Source organism: Brassica oleracea, chromosome C8 (assembly GCF_000695525.1).
Source record: "Brassica oleracea var. oleracea cultivar TO1000 chromosome C8, BOL, whole genome shotgun sequence".
NCBI lineage: Eukaryota > Viridiplantae > Streptophyta > Magnoliopsida > Brassicales > Brassicaceae > Brassica > Brassica oleracea.
The window spans coordinates 28,613,792-28,631,541 of record NC_027755.1 but is presented as its reverse complement, the minus strand read 5'-3'; the positions used below and the strand labels follow the sequence as shown (position 1 = coordinate 28,631,541).

At 38.1% G+C, this 17,750-nt stretch overlaps 4 protein-coding genes across 6 annotated transcripts; 3 read left to right on the top strand and 1 right to left on the bottom strand.

Moving 5' to 3' along the window:
- The first annotated feature begins 328 nt into the window (after positions 1-328).
- LOC106309116 lies at positions 329-1,279 on the top strand. Its single transcript, XM_013746185.1, has one exon. It carries the CDS (start codon positions 329-331, stop codon positions 1,277-1,279), a length of 951 nt encoding a protein of 316 aa, XP_013601639.1.
- Positions 1,280-8,740: 7,461 nt separating this feature from the next.
- LOC106307728 (DNA-binding protein S1FA1) lies at positions 8,741-9,646 on the top strand. The gene is made up of 2 exons (XM_013744763.1): positions 8,741-8,886; positions 9,421-9,646. Exons 1-2 carry the CDS (start codon positions 8,860-8,862, stop codon positions 9,622-9,624), a joined length of 231 nt encoding a protein of 76 aa, XP_013600217.1. The 5' UTR covers positions 8,741-8,859; the 3' UTR covers positions 9,625-9,646.
- A 169-nt stretch (positions 9,647-9,815) lies between these two features.
- LOC106307727 (pentatricopeptide repeat-containing protein At3g53360, mitochondrial) lies at positions 9,816-12,876 on the bottom strand. Its single transcript, XM_013744762.1, has 2 exons — positions 12,620-12,876; positions 9,816-12,411 (listed from the first exon to the last, which is right to left on the bottom strand). Exon 2 carries the CDS (start codon positions 12,209-12,211, stop codon positions 9,914-9,916), a length of 2,298 nt encoding a protein of 765 aa, XP_013600216.1. The 5' UTR covers positions 12,212-12,411; positions 12,620-12,876; the 3' UTR covers positions 9,816-9,913.
- A 1,531-nt stretch (positions 12,877-14,407) lies between these two features.
- On the top strand, positions 14,408-17,028 carry LOC106312786 (interactor of constitutive active ROPs 5). 3 transcript variants are annotated; one of them, XM_013750439.1, is made up of 4 exons: positions 14,408-14,609; positions 15,502-15,586; positions 15,724-15,898; positions 15,974-17,028. In XM_013750439.1, the coding sequence occupies exons 2-4, from the start codon at positions 15,567-15,569 to the stop codon at positions 16,919-16,921; spliced, it is 1,143 nt and encodes a 380-aa protein (XP_013605893.1). In that variant the 5' UTR covers positions 14,408-14,609; positions 15,502-15,566; the 3' UTR covers positions 16,922-17,028. The 3 variants fall into 3 exon arrangements, with proteins under 3 accessions (XP_013605893.1, XP_013605891.1, XP_013605892.1); XM_013750437.1 differs by having other exon boundaries at positions 14,409-14,609; positions 15,968-17,028; XM_013750438.1 differs by lacking the exon at positions 14,408-14,609 and adding an exon at positions 15,251-15,351 and having other exon boundaries at positions 15,968-17,028.
- The last annotated feature ends 722 nt before the right edge of the window (positions 17,029-17,750 follow it).

Here is a 17,750-nt window from a genome sequence, read left to right as displayed (position 1 = left end):
TATTGTTGACTTAAGCTTAAATTTAACTTAGGTTATAAGTTATCCTAATGAGATTAGGATTATAAAGATTGAGGGTTATCCTTAAGATATGGTTCCTAATGAGTTTAGGAGTTTAAAAGTGTTATATAAAGAGATGCTATGATTGAGATATAATTTGTGAGTTTGAGTTTGAGAGTTTTAGTTTTATGAGATTGTTTCTAAAGCTATTAATAAAGTGAGTTCTTATTGAGATCATTGTCTTGGGTCATAAGTTTACGATTTAATAATTGGTATCAGAGCATTCTATTGAATTCTTAAACAAAATCCAAGAGGAGAAGTTCTGTGAGACATGGGGGACAAAGATATAGTTGCGATGACTATCAAGCCGAAGGAGAGTACTACAACCATACAATTCCCTATGCTCACCGCCACCAACTACACGGTGTGGAGCATGAGGATGAAGGTGGCGCTCAAGGTACATAAAGTATGGGAGATGATAGAACCGGGGATAGATGATGGAGACAAGAACGACATGGCTCGAGCATTGTTGTTTCAGTCCATACCAGAAGTCCTAATTCTACAAGTTGGGGATCTTGACACCTCAAAACTTGTGTGGGAAGCAATAAAAGCAAGGCATGTGGGAGCTGACAGAGTTCGTGAGGCTAGGTTACAAACACTCATGGACGAGTTTAGTCGATTGAAGATGAAAGACACAGAGACCATTGATGATTTCTCTGGTAAACTTGCAGAGATGTCTTCAAAATCTTCAGCTTTAGGAGAAGACATAGAGGAATCTAAACTCGTCAAGAAATTTCTTAATAGCCTTCCGAGGAAGAAGTATATACATATCATAGCTGCTCTTGAACAGGTTCTAAACCTCAATACCACCAGCTTTGAAGATATTGTGGGCAGGCTAAAAGCCTATGAGGAGAGGATCGTAGATGATGATCAGCCTGATGATCAAGGAAAACTCATGTATGCCAATGCTGACTCCCAATCACAAACAGAAACCTACGGAAGAGGAAGGGGACGTGGTGGACGTTATGGTAACAGAGGAAGAGGGCGTGGACGATACAACAATCAGCAAGACTGGAAGCAAGGTAGAGATACTTTGCGCGTGGTATGCTTCAGATGCGATAAGACTGGCCACTATGCCTATCTATGTCCAGACCGGTTACTTAAGCTCCAAGAAACACAAGAGAATGATGCTGAGAGCACACACGAGGCTGAGGAGTTGATGATGAATGAAGTCGTGTATTTGAATGAGGAGAGTGTGATGCCAAGCAAGTTCAAAACGTAAGACAATGTCTGGTATTTAGACAATGGCGCAAGCAATCACATGTCAGGTAATCGTGCTTACTTTGCAAAGATTGATGAGAGAATCACAGGGAAAGTGAGATTTGGAGACGACTCGCGCATAGACATAAAAGGAAAAGGTTCAATTATCTTCATAAGCAAGGATGGAAAGAAGAAAATCTTGGCCGATGTCTACTTTATACCAGACTTGAAGAGCAATATTATCAGCCTTGGACAAGCTACAGAGTCTGGCTGTGATGTTCGAATGAAAGAAGACTATCTCACACTATATGATCGTGACGAGAACCTACTGGTGAAAGCCATCAGGTCCAAGAACCGCTTGTATAAAGTGACTATGGAGGTTGACAATACTAGGTGTCTTCAAGTCTCAAGAGATGATGATTCAGCCATTTGGCATGCGAGACTTGGGCATGTAAGTCGAGAATCTATGCGAAGTATGGTGAGTAAAGAGATAGTTACGGGCATACCTAAACTGAGCATTGAGAATGAGACTTGCGCGTCATGTCTGCTAGGAAAACAGGCACGAAGAAGCTTCCCTAAAGCCACTGCATATCGTGCCTCACACGTCCTGGAGCTTATTCATGGAGACCTTTGCGGACCAATATCTCCAACAACGGCTTCCAAGAAGAGGTATGTGTTCGTATTGATTGATGATCATACACGGTATATGTGGTCTATATTGTAGGAGGAGAAAGGCGAAGCTTTCGAGAAATTCAAAATCTTCAAGAAACTTGTGGAGCAAGAAACAAGAAGTATCATTGGTACACTCAGAACTGATAGGGGTGGAGAATTTACTTCTCAAATTTTTCAAACCTTCTGTGACCAGCATGGAATAAAATGTCATCTGACGGCACCGTACTCACCTCAGCAAAACGGAGTCGTTGAGAGACGAAACCGTACTCTAATGGAGATGACTCGCAGCATGATGAAACATATGAGTGTGCCAAGTTACTTGTGGGGCGAAGCCGTAAGGCACTCAATGTATCTTATTAATAGAGTTGCGACAAGAACTCTGAAGCTACAGACACCATATGAGTGCTACAAGAAGAAGAAGCCAAACGTTGGACACTTGAGGGTTTTTGGCTGCGTTTGCTATGCTAAGAATGAGGCACCACATCTCAGGAAGTTAGATGACAGATCAAGAGAGTTGGTACACCTAGGAATTGAGCCAGGATCAAAAGCATACCGGTTATATGATCCTACAAATCGAAGGATTGTTGTGAGCAGAGATGTGATTTTTATCGAAAATCAAAGATGGAAGTGGAATAAGAAGAAAACCAACGAGTCTACTGTGATAACGTTTCCAATGACAAGTAGTGAAGACACCTCTGATACAGTTGCTGAGGGAGATGAGAGTGAGCATGTGTCAAGCGATGATGAAGGTCGTGAGGAAACAGAGGAAACAGAGGATCACACATTCTTGAGAAGATCTACAAGGCAAACGTCGAGACCAAGTTATTTGGAGGATTATGTGTTGATGTTTGAGATAGTTGAGATCGAACGGATTCTTCTGCTTATCAATGAGGAACCATGGGACTGGAACGAGGCAAAAGACCAGAAGGTGTGGAGGAATGCTTGCGAAGAAGAGATTACTTCCATCAAGAAGAATAGAACGTGGACTCTCGTTGATCAGCCAGAAGGATGCAAAGCAATTGGGTTGAAGTGGGTCTTCAAGGTAAAACGTAATGCGGATGGTAGCATTAATAAGTTCAAAGCGAGGTTAGTGGCTAAGGGATATGTGCAACGCCATGGTGTTGATTTTGACGAAGTTTTCGCACCGGTTGCAAGGTTGGAGACGGTACGTGTGATCATAGCTTTAGCTGCATCCAGTGGCTGGGAGATACATCATCTCGATGTGAAAACCGTCTTCACGGCGAGTTAAAAGAAGAAGTATTTGTTTCACAACCAGATGGGTTAAAATCAAAGGAAGTGAACATAAGGTATACAAGCTGCATACGACTCTCTACGGTTTGAAACAAGCCCCAAGGGCGTGGAACATCAAGCTGAACCAGATCCTCAAAGAACTTGGGTTCACACGCTGCTCCAAGGAGTCCTCATTGTATCAGAGAAAGACAAAACACTCACTCCTTCTCGTAACAGTCTATGTTGATGACTTACTCGTCACAGGATCAGAGTTCGACGACATACGAGCCTTTAAGGAAGAGATGGGGAGTAAATTCGAGATGAGTGACCTCGGGAAACTTAACTACTATCTTGGGATTGAGGTTATCCAGACCAAAGATGGAGTGGTGCTGAAACAAGAAAGATATGCTATGAAGATACTTGAAGAAGCGGGAATGGCTGAGTGTAATACGATACATGTGCCAATGGAGCCAGGATTAAAGCTATCTAAAGGCGCAGAGGAGGCAACGATAAACGAGAGAGAGTTTAGACGCAACATTGGCTGTCTTCGATACTTGATCCATACCAGACCCGATCTCACCCAGTCTGTTGGAGTATTAAGTCGTTACATGCATGATCCAAGAAGCTCTCATGGAGCTGCACTGAAGCAAGTCCTTCGGTATTTGAAGGGAACGTTTTCTCTTGGACTCTTCTATGATAACGACGGAATGAAGGAGCTAATAGGATACAGTGACAGTAGCTATAATGTGGATCCCGATCATGGTAAAAGCACAACAGGTCACATTTTCTATCTAAACAATTTCCCAGTGACTTGGTGCTCTCAGAAGCAAGAAATTGTTGCTTTATCTTCCTGTGAGGCTGAGTATATGGCCGCTATAGAGACAGCCAAACAAGCTTTGTGGCTGTAGGAGTTACTTGAAGAGATTACTGAAGATGGAGTCGGAAAAACGGTGATACGCATTGATAACAAATCAGCAATCGCACTTGCCAAGAATCCGGTGTTTCATGGACGTAGTAAGCACATACACACAAGGTTTCACTTCATAAGAGAGTGTGTTGAAAAGGGCTTGGTGGTCGTTGAGCATGTAGCCGGGAAGGAGCAGAAGGCTGATATACTAACCAAAGCACTTGGGAGAATCAACTTTAAAGACATGAGAAGTCTTATTGGAGTTCAAGATGTGTCAAATGGTGAGATCAAGCTTAAGGGGGAGAATGTTGACTTAAGCAGTTAACTTAGGTTATAAGTTATCCTAATGAGATTAGGATTATAAAGATTGAGGGTTATCCTTTAGATATGGTTCCTAATGAGTTTAGGAGTTTAAAAAGTGTTATATAAAGAAATGCTATGATTGAGATATAATTTGTGAGTTTGAGTTTGAGAGTTTTAGTTTTATGAGATTGTTTCTAAAGCTATTAATAAAGTGAGTTCTTATTGAGATCATTGTCTTGAGTCATAAGTTTACGATTCAATACCTATATATATAGCTTGTAAGATACAAAAGGATTAATGTCTTTGACAACATTTTGACATGTTGTGCTTAGTTGTGACTCGTGTAAGTTATCTACACAAATAAAGTCGGAACGTCTTTTTCTCCATTCTATAGAAATGAGAAATTCAGTATTATCAGTTTTGTCCCTTACTTTGTTGACAATCTTACTTAAAAAGAACCAAAAAGAAAAAAGAAGTCTAGAGTTCAATCTTTGAGCTCAATAATCTGGAGGAGCTAACGTTGACTGCAGAGTAGATATGCAACTATGCAAGATGATTTGTTGAAGAAGATACTCTCACTTGGCAGCAACACAAAATACCTCTGACGGTTTTCTCCATGGAAGCTCTGGTAATTGGCGAATTATGAAGATGTGAAGCCTTAGATGCGAGTAGAGAGCCTTCTCAGATGTGATTTCGGGTGGACCCGTTACTAGATTCTTCGGAAGGTGAATATTTTTATTTTTTACCAGCATGATTAATGGATCAACAAATTTTTAATATATATTAATGTGATCTATACAGACAGTGGGTGCTGTGGTGTGTAGCTCTGGAACTTCTGGAGGGAAACAAAAGAGCAGCTCTTCTCGAGAAGAAGGGAAGAGGGGACTAGAGAGACTAACCTTGAATCAATATCGATATTTTTCTAATTGTTACTCAAGTTATTTTAATTGTGATTTGCGATTATGAAACATAGTTTTTTATATATATATATACAGTTTATTGGTTTTGGATTTAGATATGAGAAATCTAACCGATGAGTGATGATGGTTCGATAAATGTTTTGAGTTAAACCGGTCTTTGATTTGATTTCAAATTTTTAATAAAGAAAGAACAAAACTTAGGTTCACCCCATAGGGTGAACTTTTAAATTCACCTCTCATTCTAGAACCAATCAAATTGCCACGTAGATAATTAATTAAAAAATATTAAATTTATTTTAAAATAACTAAAAAAAATAATGCTAATTTTAACAACGCTGACACCGCCATCTAAACCGTAAACCCGAAATCTTAATTTTTTAACCCTAAACCGTAATTCTAAAACCCAAACTCTATACCCTAAACCCAAATCCTAAACCCTAAAACCAAACTGTATATTCTAAACCCAAATCCTAGACCCTAAACCCAAACAGTAAACCTTAAATCCAAACCTTATACCCTAAACCAAATCCTAGACCCTAAACCCAAACAGTAAACCTTAAATCCAAACCTTATACCCTAAACCAAATCCTAGACCCTAAACCCAAACAGTAAACCTTAAATCCAAACCTTATACCCTAAACCAAATCCTAGACCCTAAACCCAAACAGTAAACCTTAAATCCAAACCTTATACCCTAAACCAAATCCTAGACCCTAAACCCAAACAGTAAACCTTAAATCCAAACCTTATACCCTAAACCAAATCCTAGACCCTAAACCCAAACAGTAAACCTTAAATCCAAACCTTATACCCTAAACCAAATCCTAGACCCTAAACCCAAACTTAAAATTGGCATTATTCTGTTTTTTTAGTTATTTTTAAAGAAAAGTGAAGAGAGTGTTAAACCGGTTTGTTAGTGACAGTCAACGTGTAGGACCCAAGTAACAAAAAGATTCATTCGTCTCTCTCGTCTACTTCCTTTATTTCGTTGCTGACTTGCTTTCTTTTCAAACTGAGATTCTAGTAGACCCTACGAACATAATCTAACAATAAGTTTTCGCTCAAACACCATATCTTCATCTTCTTGGAGGTGATATATCTTGAATTTTCTCGATCTTCTCTGAGATATTTTTTCAGAAGCTTTCGCGTAGAAAGAGGTGACTTAGAGCAATGGCGTTCTCGAGTATCCTCCAGAAGCAGAAAATGTTTCATGGTGCGAGCTGCTTCCTCTCAGATCGAAAACTAGGTACGAAATGGTGTGAAAAAACAGATTGATTCTCATGTTCGTTCGTTTAGGGAGTAGTTTGAAGCGAAATGTACTCTATCGTAGTAGTATTTTCTCGTCTTCCAAGATCGTAGGGATATAGGTTAAATCATAGAGTAAGATCGCTGGTAGTTAGTGGTTCTTTGGGAGATAACAATTGGATATGACCGAAACGAAGATAATGATGATAAAGAACGACAAGCTCGTAGATCTAGAGATTCAATGATCAAAGAGGTCTTTGATCGCTCAGTGTTGTTTGGTGTTGAAGCGGCACGTGCTAAATTGTATCACGTATGCTAAATTGGTCCAAACAACTTGCAGAATCTCTTTCTGGTAGAAAAACGCAGGGAAGAAAGGTCTTTGTTGATGTAGCAACAACTCAACAGTCTGAACTTGATGAAATAAGGTGATCATAAAGGGGATTGATGTCCTGTTATCATTAGAGATAAAATCACAACACAAGTTTCAAGAATGAACGAGTCAGTTGGCGTGGTTCCAGGATTAGGTTGGGGATAGAAAAGTTTCTGCATCCTATGTGAGGAACACGAAGAAAGCTTGTGAATCTGTTGGGATTAAATCTGTAGTTGTTTGTCTAGCCGAAGATTCCTCAGAAGAAGAAGTGTTAAAGGCTGTCTTACGTTTCAAAGATCTCAGCTGCTGGACAAGCAAACATGGTTAGAGGAAGCTGGATAAAACCGGGTGCCGTCATTATCGATGCTGGGATTAATCACGTTGAGGTAAGTGAACAATGCAGTTATAATGGTGGTTTAAATCAATCCAGTGTGAATGATATATTTATATACTATGAACTGCAGGATACTAATGCTCCATGTGGCTATCGTTTGGTTGGAGACGTTTGCTATGAGCAGGCTTGCAAAGTTACATCAGCCATCACGCCCGTTCCTGGTGGTGTAGGACCAATGACCATAGCTATGCTTCTATCAAATACCTTAGCATCGGCTAAGAGAACTCACAACTTCGAGTAACTTGGAAGAAGATTGATGGGTTTTTTAAAGGTCTTTGGCTTTGGTCTTTCATACAATGTATCTCAAACATATGTGGGATATCAAATTTGATTTTTCTTTTATATTTCTTTACTTCTTGTCTCTCTTGTGATTTGATCCAGAACTAGTTTAAACTTATCAAGAGAATGAATACAAATTGAGAGGATTAAACTTAAACTTTTATTCACACTGCTTCAGTTGTCCTACATCAAGAGAACATGAATCAGTCAGCAACATGTTGGACGGAGATCAATCCAGGATTCAAAATGATCAATCCCAACTTCATTCTTCCCTCTCCTTCTTCCTGCGAATCAAAATATGTTCAAGGAAACAACAAAGGAATCAATGATCCTAAACTAAGATTTTAAATTCCACTATTAACGATGACATATGTTTGATGGTATCTAAAAGAAAGGAGAAACCTTTGGCTTGTCTATTAGAGTTCCCATCCTACACCAATAGTCAGTGGCAAGTAAGTAGTAGCTTATAATGAAAGGATCAACATGTCTATAGTTTGAAAATAAACTTATAAGATGCAACGAGAAATATTTACCTCCAACCAAAGTCGGGTTGATGTATGTAGCTAGAACATCAACCTTTGGTTCCACACCTAAGGCAACTAATTTCTCATCGAGGAGCATGGCCAGATGTCAAAAACACTAAGGCAGAAGGGAGTAACCCCTACAGAGACTCATGTTAAATAAAAAAATTAGCTGTCTAGGTGTTCTAAACAGTCTAAACCACAGAGTTGGTTTCCTTTTTTGAACAAAAAAGACTAAACCACTCAAGTTATTAGCCAGAATTTGATCTTATATCAACTCAACAAAGTCTGAAAACAGATCGAAATAATATATGCAAATCAAATTAGAGTAAATATGGTAGAGAAAAAAAAACCAAAAATCCTACCAAATTTCGGTGAAATTTTTATGCACTTTGAAAACTAGACAATTTAAATATAAGTTTTATTCTGAGTTCTATTATTGGTAAACCGAAACCGAATTAAAACCAGATTAGACAATTCTAGTTTACTTAGGGGTCTAACTTTGCATTACAAAAGTTACGGTTTGAAACGGAAAATTCATGAAATGCAAGGGGTCCAAGTAATAGTTTTCAAATGACAGGAAGTGGCTAGTGGTGGACAAAACACGTGTAGTAACATATCTGCGTGTGTTTGTGTCTTAATAATCTCTTCCCTTTTAATTGTTTGAAAACAGATCTTCGTTTCTTAAAAAATAATTCTCCTTCTCATCATACCATTCTTACGTTGCTGGTGCTGATCTTAACAGATTTCGGATCGCAATCATGGACGGCGAAGATTTTGCCAGAAAGGTATCGTCCATCGTCCCTGCTATACTTGCTGCTTCTGTATGATTCAACGGTTATTTTTCTGTGATGCCGTCAATTATATTTCTTAGGGATGTTTGGGAACCTATACTATTTTGTTAATGATCTAAGAAACCAATGTAATATGCATAATTTAATTTTAGGAAAAAAGAAATTGCGATCTCATTCAGGTGTTGCATGCATGCGTATCAATTTTCAAGTCTAGCTTCCCCTGAACTATGCAAAAAGATGAATCTATCTTAGGTCTTGTATGCACTGTTATGTCCTTACATTACCACATATAATTCGGTTCCTAACTCTGAAATGAAACCAGCCTCTTCTCATTTTGAAACATTATGTCAGTATTGATAGTGTGATGGTTTACAAACGATCGTATTTTCTGTTGCTTGGTATATTCGAGGTCCTAGTGTGTTTTGCTCAATTTTTGTGACCAGCAGTTGATTTCCTCTTGTCCTAGATCATTGTTTCTCTGCTTGATATGATATTTTATATGCACTTATTTGGTTTGGCAATTCATAGGCGGCTGCAGAAGCCAAAGGTTTGAACCCGGGACTAATCGTGCTGCTTGTTATCGGAGTTCCACTTGTTGGGTTCCTTGTAGCCAACTACGTGATGTACGTGTATGCTCAGAAGAACCTACCTCCAAGGAAGAAGAAGCCTGTTTCTAAGAAGAAGCTCAAGCGTGAGAAGCTGAAGCAAGGAGTCTCCGTGCCTGGAGAATAAAAACTCACCTTAGCTTCATTACTCTGAGTCTTGTCCAAAACTGGATAAAGTCTTTTTTGTTTGCTTTCATAACATTTTTCTTCCTTTAATTGTGTCATGAGTTCTGTATGATGGAGACACATAAGAAGTTGTCTTCTCCTAAGTTTTGAATATGGTTACAAAGAGAGTTGTTCTTGGAAGCTTAAAGGGACATGCATCGACCTTCAGCTTCAGCGAAGATACATAATAATCACATGTAAAGCCTCCACATTTCTTCAAATAGTTACACATATGACTCCACAAAACGCCTCTAATGGATAAACTGGAGTCTCTTCTTATCTTGCGGCCTACTCTCATCAATCATCTCCAACCAAACGTTATGCAAGACTGTATATATATCATCCCTCTCTGGATGAAGAACGTCCTCAGCAAAGAACACATGCCTTTCATCCTTAACTTCAATCCAGCTCTGTCCCGGAACCTTTTTAACATCATGATTTTTCATCGAGCTCCTCATCAACGCAGCGTCTTCCCAGTTTCCAGAAGAAGCATGTATCCCACATAACAATACATGAGCTGTTGAGTTAAAAGGATCAATCTTCAGAATGTTTTCAGCAGCTTTTCGTGCGAGATCAATGTTCCCTTGTGTTTTACAAGCAGAAAGTAGAGTCTTCCACACGACTACATCAGGTTCCAACTCCATTTCGTCTATGAATTTCTCAGCTTCATCTAAATGCCCAGCGCGGGATAGCAAGTCGACTACGCATGAGCAATGCTCTTTCGTGGGCGCGATCCCGTGTTCAGTTTGCATGACTGAATATAGCTTCAAGCCTTCTTCCACTAACCCAACATGACTACAAGCAGTAAGAACACCGACGAACGTTACATGGTTTGCCTCTACGCCTGAACTTTTCATTTCCTTGAACAATGTGAGAGCTTCTTCTCCAAATCCAGACTGTGCATATCCAACTATCAAACTGCTCCACGAGACTACATCCTTATTATCCATTGAATCAAATATCCTACTCGCTTGCTCCAACGACCCACACTTTGCATACATATCAATGAGTCCGTTTGTTATAAACTGCTCAAGAACCAAGCCAGTTTTTAGATTATAGCAATGGACTTGACTTCCTAGTTTTAGAGACGAGATTTCCACACAAGCACGTAACAGATTGCCCATGGTTACGTGATCCGTCACACATTGAGAGACGAGCATCATCTTAAACAATCTCAACACCTCTGCTGGCTGTTCGTGCCGCAAACACGCCGTCAGGATAGAATTCCAAGAAACAGAATCTGCTCTGTTTCTAAAGTCTTCAAACATCCTAAAACAACAGTACAAATCCGAGCAGCAGCCGTACATGGTAAGAAGAGAGTTGCAAACCGAAAGATCCGTAATCAAACCGTACTTGACTATGAAAGAGTGAATCTGCACGCCTCGACGCAGTCCCGTTTCGTTCGTCTGACCACAGAGCAAAGAACGCAAGGAGGTAGCATCAGGAGGAAAACCAGAGCTCCTCATCCGAGAGAAGAACGTTACAGCTTCATCACCGTAGCCGTTATTCGCTAGTCCAGCTATGATCACGTTCCACAACGCTGTGTCAGGCCTTTCTATCTGATTAAAAACTCTCCTCGCGGAGCGAAGAAAGCCGCATCTAGCGTACATGTCACACAGAGAGCAGCCTGCAAATGCGTCTTCGGATAAGCCAGACTTGATGCACAAACAATGTATTTGGCTTCCGTAATCTGCTCGAAGAAGACTGCTGCAAGCTTTCAAAGAGCTACCAAATATATACTCGTTCGGCTGGCAAACACCATAAGACAACATGTCTTTTAAGTGGCTTAGTGCCTCAAACTCATACCCAAGTTGCGAGAAGCCTGAGATGATTGAACCCCAGGAGATTACATCCTTTACTGGGACACCACAGAACACTCTCCTTGCATCCGAGATTTGACCAAAGCTAACATACATAGCAATCAGAGCATTTTGAGCGAAAAGACTAGAACTAGGTTCCAGCTTGATGACTTGACCATGCAGTTGCTTCCCTAACACCGCATCACCAGCACTGGCGCAAGCTTTGATGATGCTTCCAAATGAATACTGGTCAGGAACTAAACCTGCCTGAAGCATTTCCATGTACAATTTGATTGCTTCCCCTTCCTGACAGTTCTGTGAGTAGCCAGTGATCACAGATGTGTAAGATACCAAGTTCCTCTGAGGCATAAAATCAAAAACTTCTCTTGCTTCCCTTAGCGAGCCGCATTTCCCATACATGCTTAGAATGTGATTGTTGAGAACGGTGTCGTGCTTGCAGTCGGATTTCGAAATTTGATCGTGTATCTTTCTGCCTTGTGCTAGAGACCTAGAAGAAGAGCAAGCGCAAATTAGAGAAGTATAGGTTTGTAACCGTATCTTGAAGATTGATTTCTTCTGTGCAAAGTCAAACGCTTCCATTGCTTCCTTGTAAAGATTTTGTTTACAGAGGGAGTTGATGTGATCGTTCATCGACTCTTCGGTCTTGATGGTTGATACCACACTTGATGTTGACGGTGTCTGACTGTTTCTGAAGGCAGCTCTAGCTCCTGATCTTAACATTTTTTCCATTTCGATCAAGCTCTTTTGATCCTAGCAAACACCTCTTTGCGGATGGTTCAGCTTGAAAGGGATGTCGTTCAGAGAAACATCCAACAAACTAAGCAAAGGATTCACTATCTTAGCAAATGCACAAGAAGCCATTTGCAAACTCTTGTGTAGCCGAACAAGAAGTCAGCCCTCCTCCAAAACTGCCTATCAGGGACAAGAGCCTGTTTCACAAAAGACAAAAGCACACACACTAAAATATCATCGTACAAGCTCTCCGAAAACACTAAATCAAGCTGGAAAAAATCACTAGTTCTATGAATCAGAGAAAAATTTCACAGCATATCAAGAATAAAGGATATTCATCATTACTAATCAATTTTCAGTTCAATCAACAATTTTTTTACAGGTGGCATTAGAAGAGGTACCTACCTATGTGGACGAGTAAATATTGCAGACATTTTATCGAGCAGGTGGTGTGCAGTGTCAAAAACACAGAAGAGACGGTAGTTAAGCTTTGATCTTTCAATTAGCATGAGCAAAGCGTTGCCAATTTGCAGTAGAAACTAGAGAACCACAGATGCTAAAACTATGTAATCTTCCCCCAAGTTCGAAACACAAAGACAAAGCACAGAATCTACGAAGATGTTAGATTCTGTTTCTTTTCAAGTGTATTACAGTGGTTCAAATTCTGGTGACGGTTTAATCTTTGGTTTAATTAGTTAAACCAGTGGTGAAACATGAAAGAGAGAAGAAGAGATGGGCCTTGAGTTTAGTTTCTGGCCCATCAAAGAGGATAGCTAGCGTAACCCGTGATTTATCCAAGTAACATTGGATCATTGTTCTTCAATGTAAATTATCAACAACACGTGTTCCGATCGATGGATACGTTATCAAAACTGTAACATGTGACTTTACTAAACTAAAGAAACAATAATTCGGATGTAAGATAATTCATACCCAAGATCTGGACCACCCGGTCCATATAATGATAACATGATCAAAAGGCTGTTAAAATTAAATTTATTCAAATGTAGATTTTATAATACACCCAAAAAATGCTAGAATTGTCTTTGTTTTGTGACTTGTGTTGCGTGACCGTTCGTTCGTTTGTTCTGAAGTGAGCAATATGAGGCCGAACACTAGCACGCGACTCGGGCCCGTCAACAAGCGCGTAGCTAAAAAAACGCCTCTTCCACGTTCTTTTACTTTTCTTTTCATCTTCAATATTAAAACAAAACAGAAATCACGACCTTGATTCAGGTATGATTTAAAAAAAAATAGATTTATTCATAGAAATTTATGTTACATTTAACATATAATCTTATCATTTAAATTTTGGATCTACCAGAATTTTTTTATTGGACTATCAATAATTAGATTTAAACAATAGATGATCTATTAGATTTATAGATAGTATAAATTAAATAGATATAATTTAATGTTGTAATATTATACCTCTATATGCTAAATATTTAAATATTTGTCAATGTTAACTTTTAAAATATAAAGGTTTGTTTTAAATAACAAAAATCATATTATCTAAAAATGATTAATCTTTATTACCTTACACCAATGAAAACAAATTTTAAACTATATAGTTTATTTTAAAAATTAAACAAAAACTAAATGTTTAATAATTTACTCTATAATATAAATCGATGAAGCGAAAAGTTTAATTTTTTAAAAACTTTATAAATTTGTGAAATGTTACAATATCTTTGAATATGACAATAAAACAATATTTTACTAATCTTTATATATATACTTACGATTTTAATAATCCGAAAAAATATATATATAGAAGAATATACAAATACATGTGAAAGTTTGAAACAATATATTCAATAAAAAATATACAGTAAATTTATATATGTTATAATATATACCAATTTAGAATTGAAAACAAAATATTTATATAAAAATAAATGAAAATAAAAACATGCGCGGTTGCACGGATCGTTCTCTCAATTATTTCCAAAATAGCCCCCCTAATATTTAGTGATGGCCTTATCATTCCCCTATGAGAATTTAATCATTACAAAAAAAAAACAAATCGAGTTTTCAGTAGAACCAAAATGAATCCAAGGTCAAATGTATGCCACTAATGTGAAAAGGTTTACAGAAATAAATATTTCAAAGTATTGAAAATGAAGGAAGAGATGTGGAAACAACACAATCATTATTACTTTAGGCGTTATTTTTGATAATACCTTCTTTTTTTTTTCAACAAAGTTGAAAACGAATTTTGCACACTGAGAAAAAAAGAGAGGCTTCGTGAGTCAGTGAGAAAAAATAGCAAATCCGACGAGTCTAAAGATCAGTTCTAAACTTCATTCTGCAATTCTTCAGTTTCGTTTGTCTTTTTTTTTTCTTTATTAATTCGATTTATTCAACTAAAGGAAGCTAAATCGACGGACAGGTAAAAAGAATATTTCTTCACGACTTTGTCAAAAGAATATTTCTCTTATTTTTTTTTTTTCATTCACATGATTTGTTACCAATTCTAAACTGATTTTTTCCTTGATTTGTGAAAAAACTTATCATTCTTGAGGTTTTGGATGTGATCACAGTTAGAACGCAATATTCATTTTGCGTTTCTAGGTAACTTTACGTGTTTGTTTTGCTCATTTGCTGTAGAATTGTATGAGTTTAAGGTTTATATATGCTTATCTCTACTCCAATTCAGTCGGAATGATAATTATTTTCCTGCAAAAAAGTAAAAGTGTTTTTGTTGTGTGTTTTATTCTTCTTTTTGCAGAATATGTTGCAAGATTCTAGTTTTAGGAAATATATGTAAATGATTAATTTTCTGGGTATCGTTACTTGTGGATCTGTGTTTCTTTTTTTGGGAAGATCCACCTAATAAAACAAAATCTCACATTGACTAAATGCCAAGATATTGTCTCTTCTCCCACATAATTCCATTTTTCCTTTTGAAAATAAAAACAAAAAAACCAGAAAAATTGGTGACTTGACAACCAAAAAAGATTATGTGTAAGATATGGAGCTTTCTTTGCTTGTAATAGGGTTTATCTTTGTACTTTGATACATCACATTGACGGCTACATCTCTTCTAAATAGACTTCAGAATGTTTATCTTTCTGTCTCTTCACCTTTCGTTTGGTGGCAATAGTAGTCTCTTTGAAGCTAACTAATAATATGTATATTCAAACTCTTTTTATTTGTTTTTGTACACTTGCTTAAGCTTTCTATTACCTTTGAGTCTGTTGTATATATCCTTATGATGATCTTTTCTACTTCCAGTTTCCCCTTTTGCTTCTTTTTCACATATTGAATTTGTCTTCATGTAGTTTTGTCAGATAAGAAGCAATCATTACACACAACACAAAGAGGGTTTTAAACTCTTTATCCCAAAATGCAAACTCCAAAATTAAGGTAATGATCCCATCCCATCTTGTTCTTGATTTTCTTTCTATAATCTTTTTCAATGTTTTTTTTTTTGGTAAAAATCTTTTTCAATTAAGGTAAAAATCTTTTTCAATGTTCTTGATGTGCTAGTGATTGTGTGATAGGCCTGGTTCTTTGGAGCTGCCACATAAGAAATCCTCTTTACCAGCTCCCAAACTTGCTAGGAGAGTTAAGCCAAGTGGAATAGAATCTGATCCCAAAACCAAAACATCACCAAGAACTCAAACCCTCAAAGTAGCTACTGCTGATCGCCGCTCTCCAAGAATCCCTCTCAATGAGGTAATCTTGTAGTTATATTGATATGAAAGATTCTTGATTTGTTGAATGACGTATTTTTGATGTTTCAAGATTCAGAAGAAGAGGTCAGGGAGGGTACCAGAGCTAGAATCTCAGGTAGCTCAGCTTCAAGAAGCGCTCAAGAAGGCAAAGGAAGAGCTAAACAGATCAGAAGCATTAAGGAGAGAAGCCAAACAAGAAGCTGAAGAAGCCAAGAAGCAGCTAATGGAGATCAACACCTCAGAAGATTCAAGAATTGAGGAGCTGCGTAAACTCTCACAGGAGAGAGACAAGACATGGCAATCTGAGGTTGATGCTATGAAGAGACAACACGGAATGGACTCAGCTGCTTTGTCTTCCGCCATCACCGAGGTACAGAAGCTGAAGTCAAAGCTCTTTGAGACTGAGTCAGAGCTAGAGAACTCTAGGTTTGAGGTAAGGTCTTTAGAGAAACTTGTTAGAGACTCATCATCATCATCATCAGGGGAAGTCAAGACTCTGAAAGAAGGAATGGAACTTGCGAGGCAAGAGATAAGCCAGTTGAAATCTGCGGTTGAAGTAGCGGAGAGAAGGTACCAAAATGAGTATATACAGAGCACGTTGCAGATAAGAAGCGCTTACGAGCAAGCAGAGGCGGTTAAGTCAAAGTATTCACAGAGAGAGGCAGAGTTAGCTGAGGAGCTGAAGAGAACCAAAGCTGAAGCTGAGGTTTTGCGCAAAGGATATGAAGCTGCTGAAGATTTCAAGAAGCTTGAGTCAGATTTAGTGGAAGTGAGAGGGAGTTTGATGGATAAGGAGATGGAGTTGCAGAGGCTGAGAAGTGAAATGGAGAAGAGAGTTGAGAGCACAAACACTGAAGCTATGGAAGCGGAGCTAAGGAGAGTGAAGGTTCAGTGTGAGCAGTGGAGGAAAGCGGCTGAGACGGCTGCTTCTATACTGAACAATGAAGAGGAGAGAATGGATTCTGTTGAGAATGGTAAAATGTTGAAGAAGTTTGGTGTGTTACTCAAGAAAAACCACAAGTAATAACTTGATTCTTTTTGGATTCTATTTTAAGATATTGAAAAATTGGCATTGCTATTGCCTGTAAATTTGTAAAATTCGATTTGATTTCTATAAGTTTATTTTCTCTTCTTCTTGTAAGTGTTGCCACATTTGGTGTTGAAAACTGTATTTGTTAAGTGATATTTTGCATTCAAGAATCAAGAACTCAGGTTTTTTTCGGTTGAAGTTTACTCACTAAATAACCTACATTTCTTTCTGTGGACCTAACAGAATTACATTGTCTATTTTATTGGCAGTTTTTGAGCTCTAGATATTAGTATCATAATAAATAAAATACTATATTTGAACTTTACTGTAAAATGATAAAACTAAGCAAAGTATCAAACAAGTATTATAAGGTGAATATGAGCCTCATTTAGGCTGTTCACATGGGATAGGAAAATCAACCAATCAGATTATAAGCTTTTGCCACGTAAGCAGCAAATTGACTATGTTGGGCTTTGCGTTTTTTTCTTTTTGAGAACAATCCGTTGCAAACGTAACCTGAAATTGACGTAAATTTTTCATACATTTCATTGCCCATAATAGAGCTTCCATTTCTGTATGCAGAGGAGTTAGACAAGCCCGTACATTCCTCGCCCCCAACAAACCAGCAAAACCTTCTAAAGTACTAAGCCAACCTTGTCCTGAGAAAACATCATTCTCCTTCCAAGAGCCATCTGTGAAGCACCATCTTCCTGGAATTGAAGGAAGGGTTGTAGGCTCGACCGGTAAGACTCTCATGTTTTCCTTGGGTACCTGTGCTTCAGCCCAGAGTGTTGATTCTGTTTCTGCCAATTTGAGCGTATCT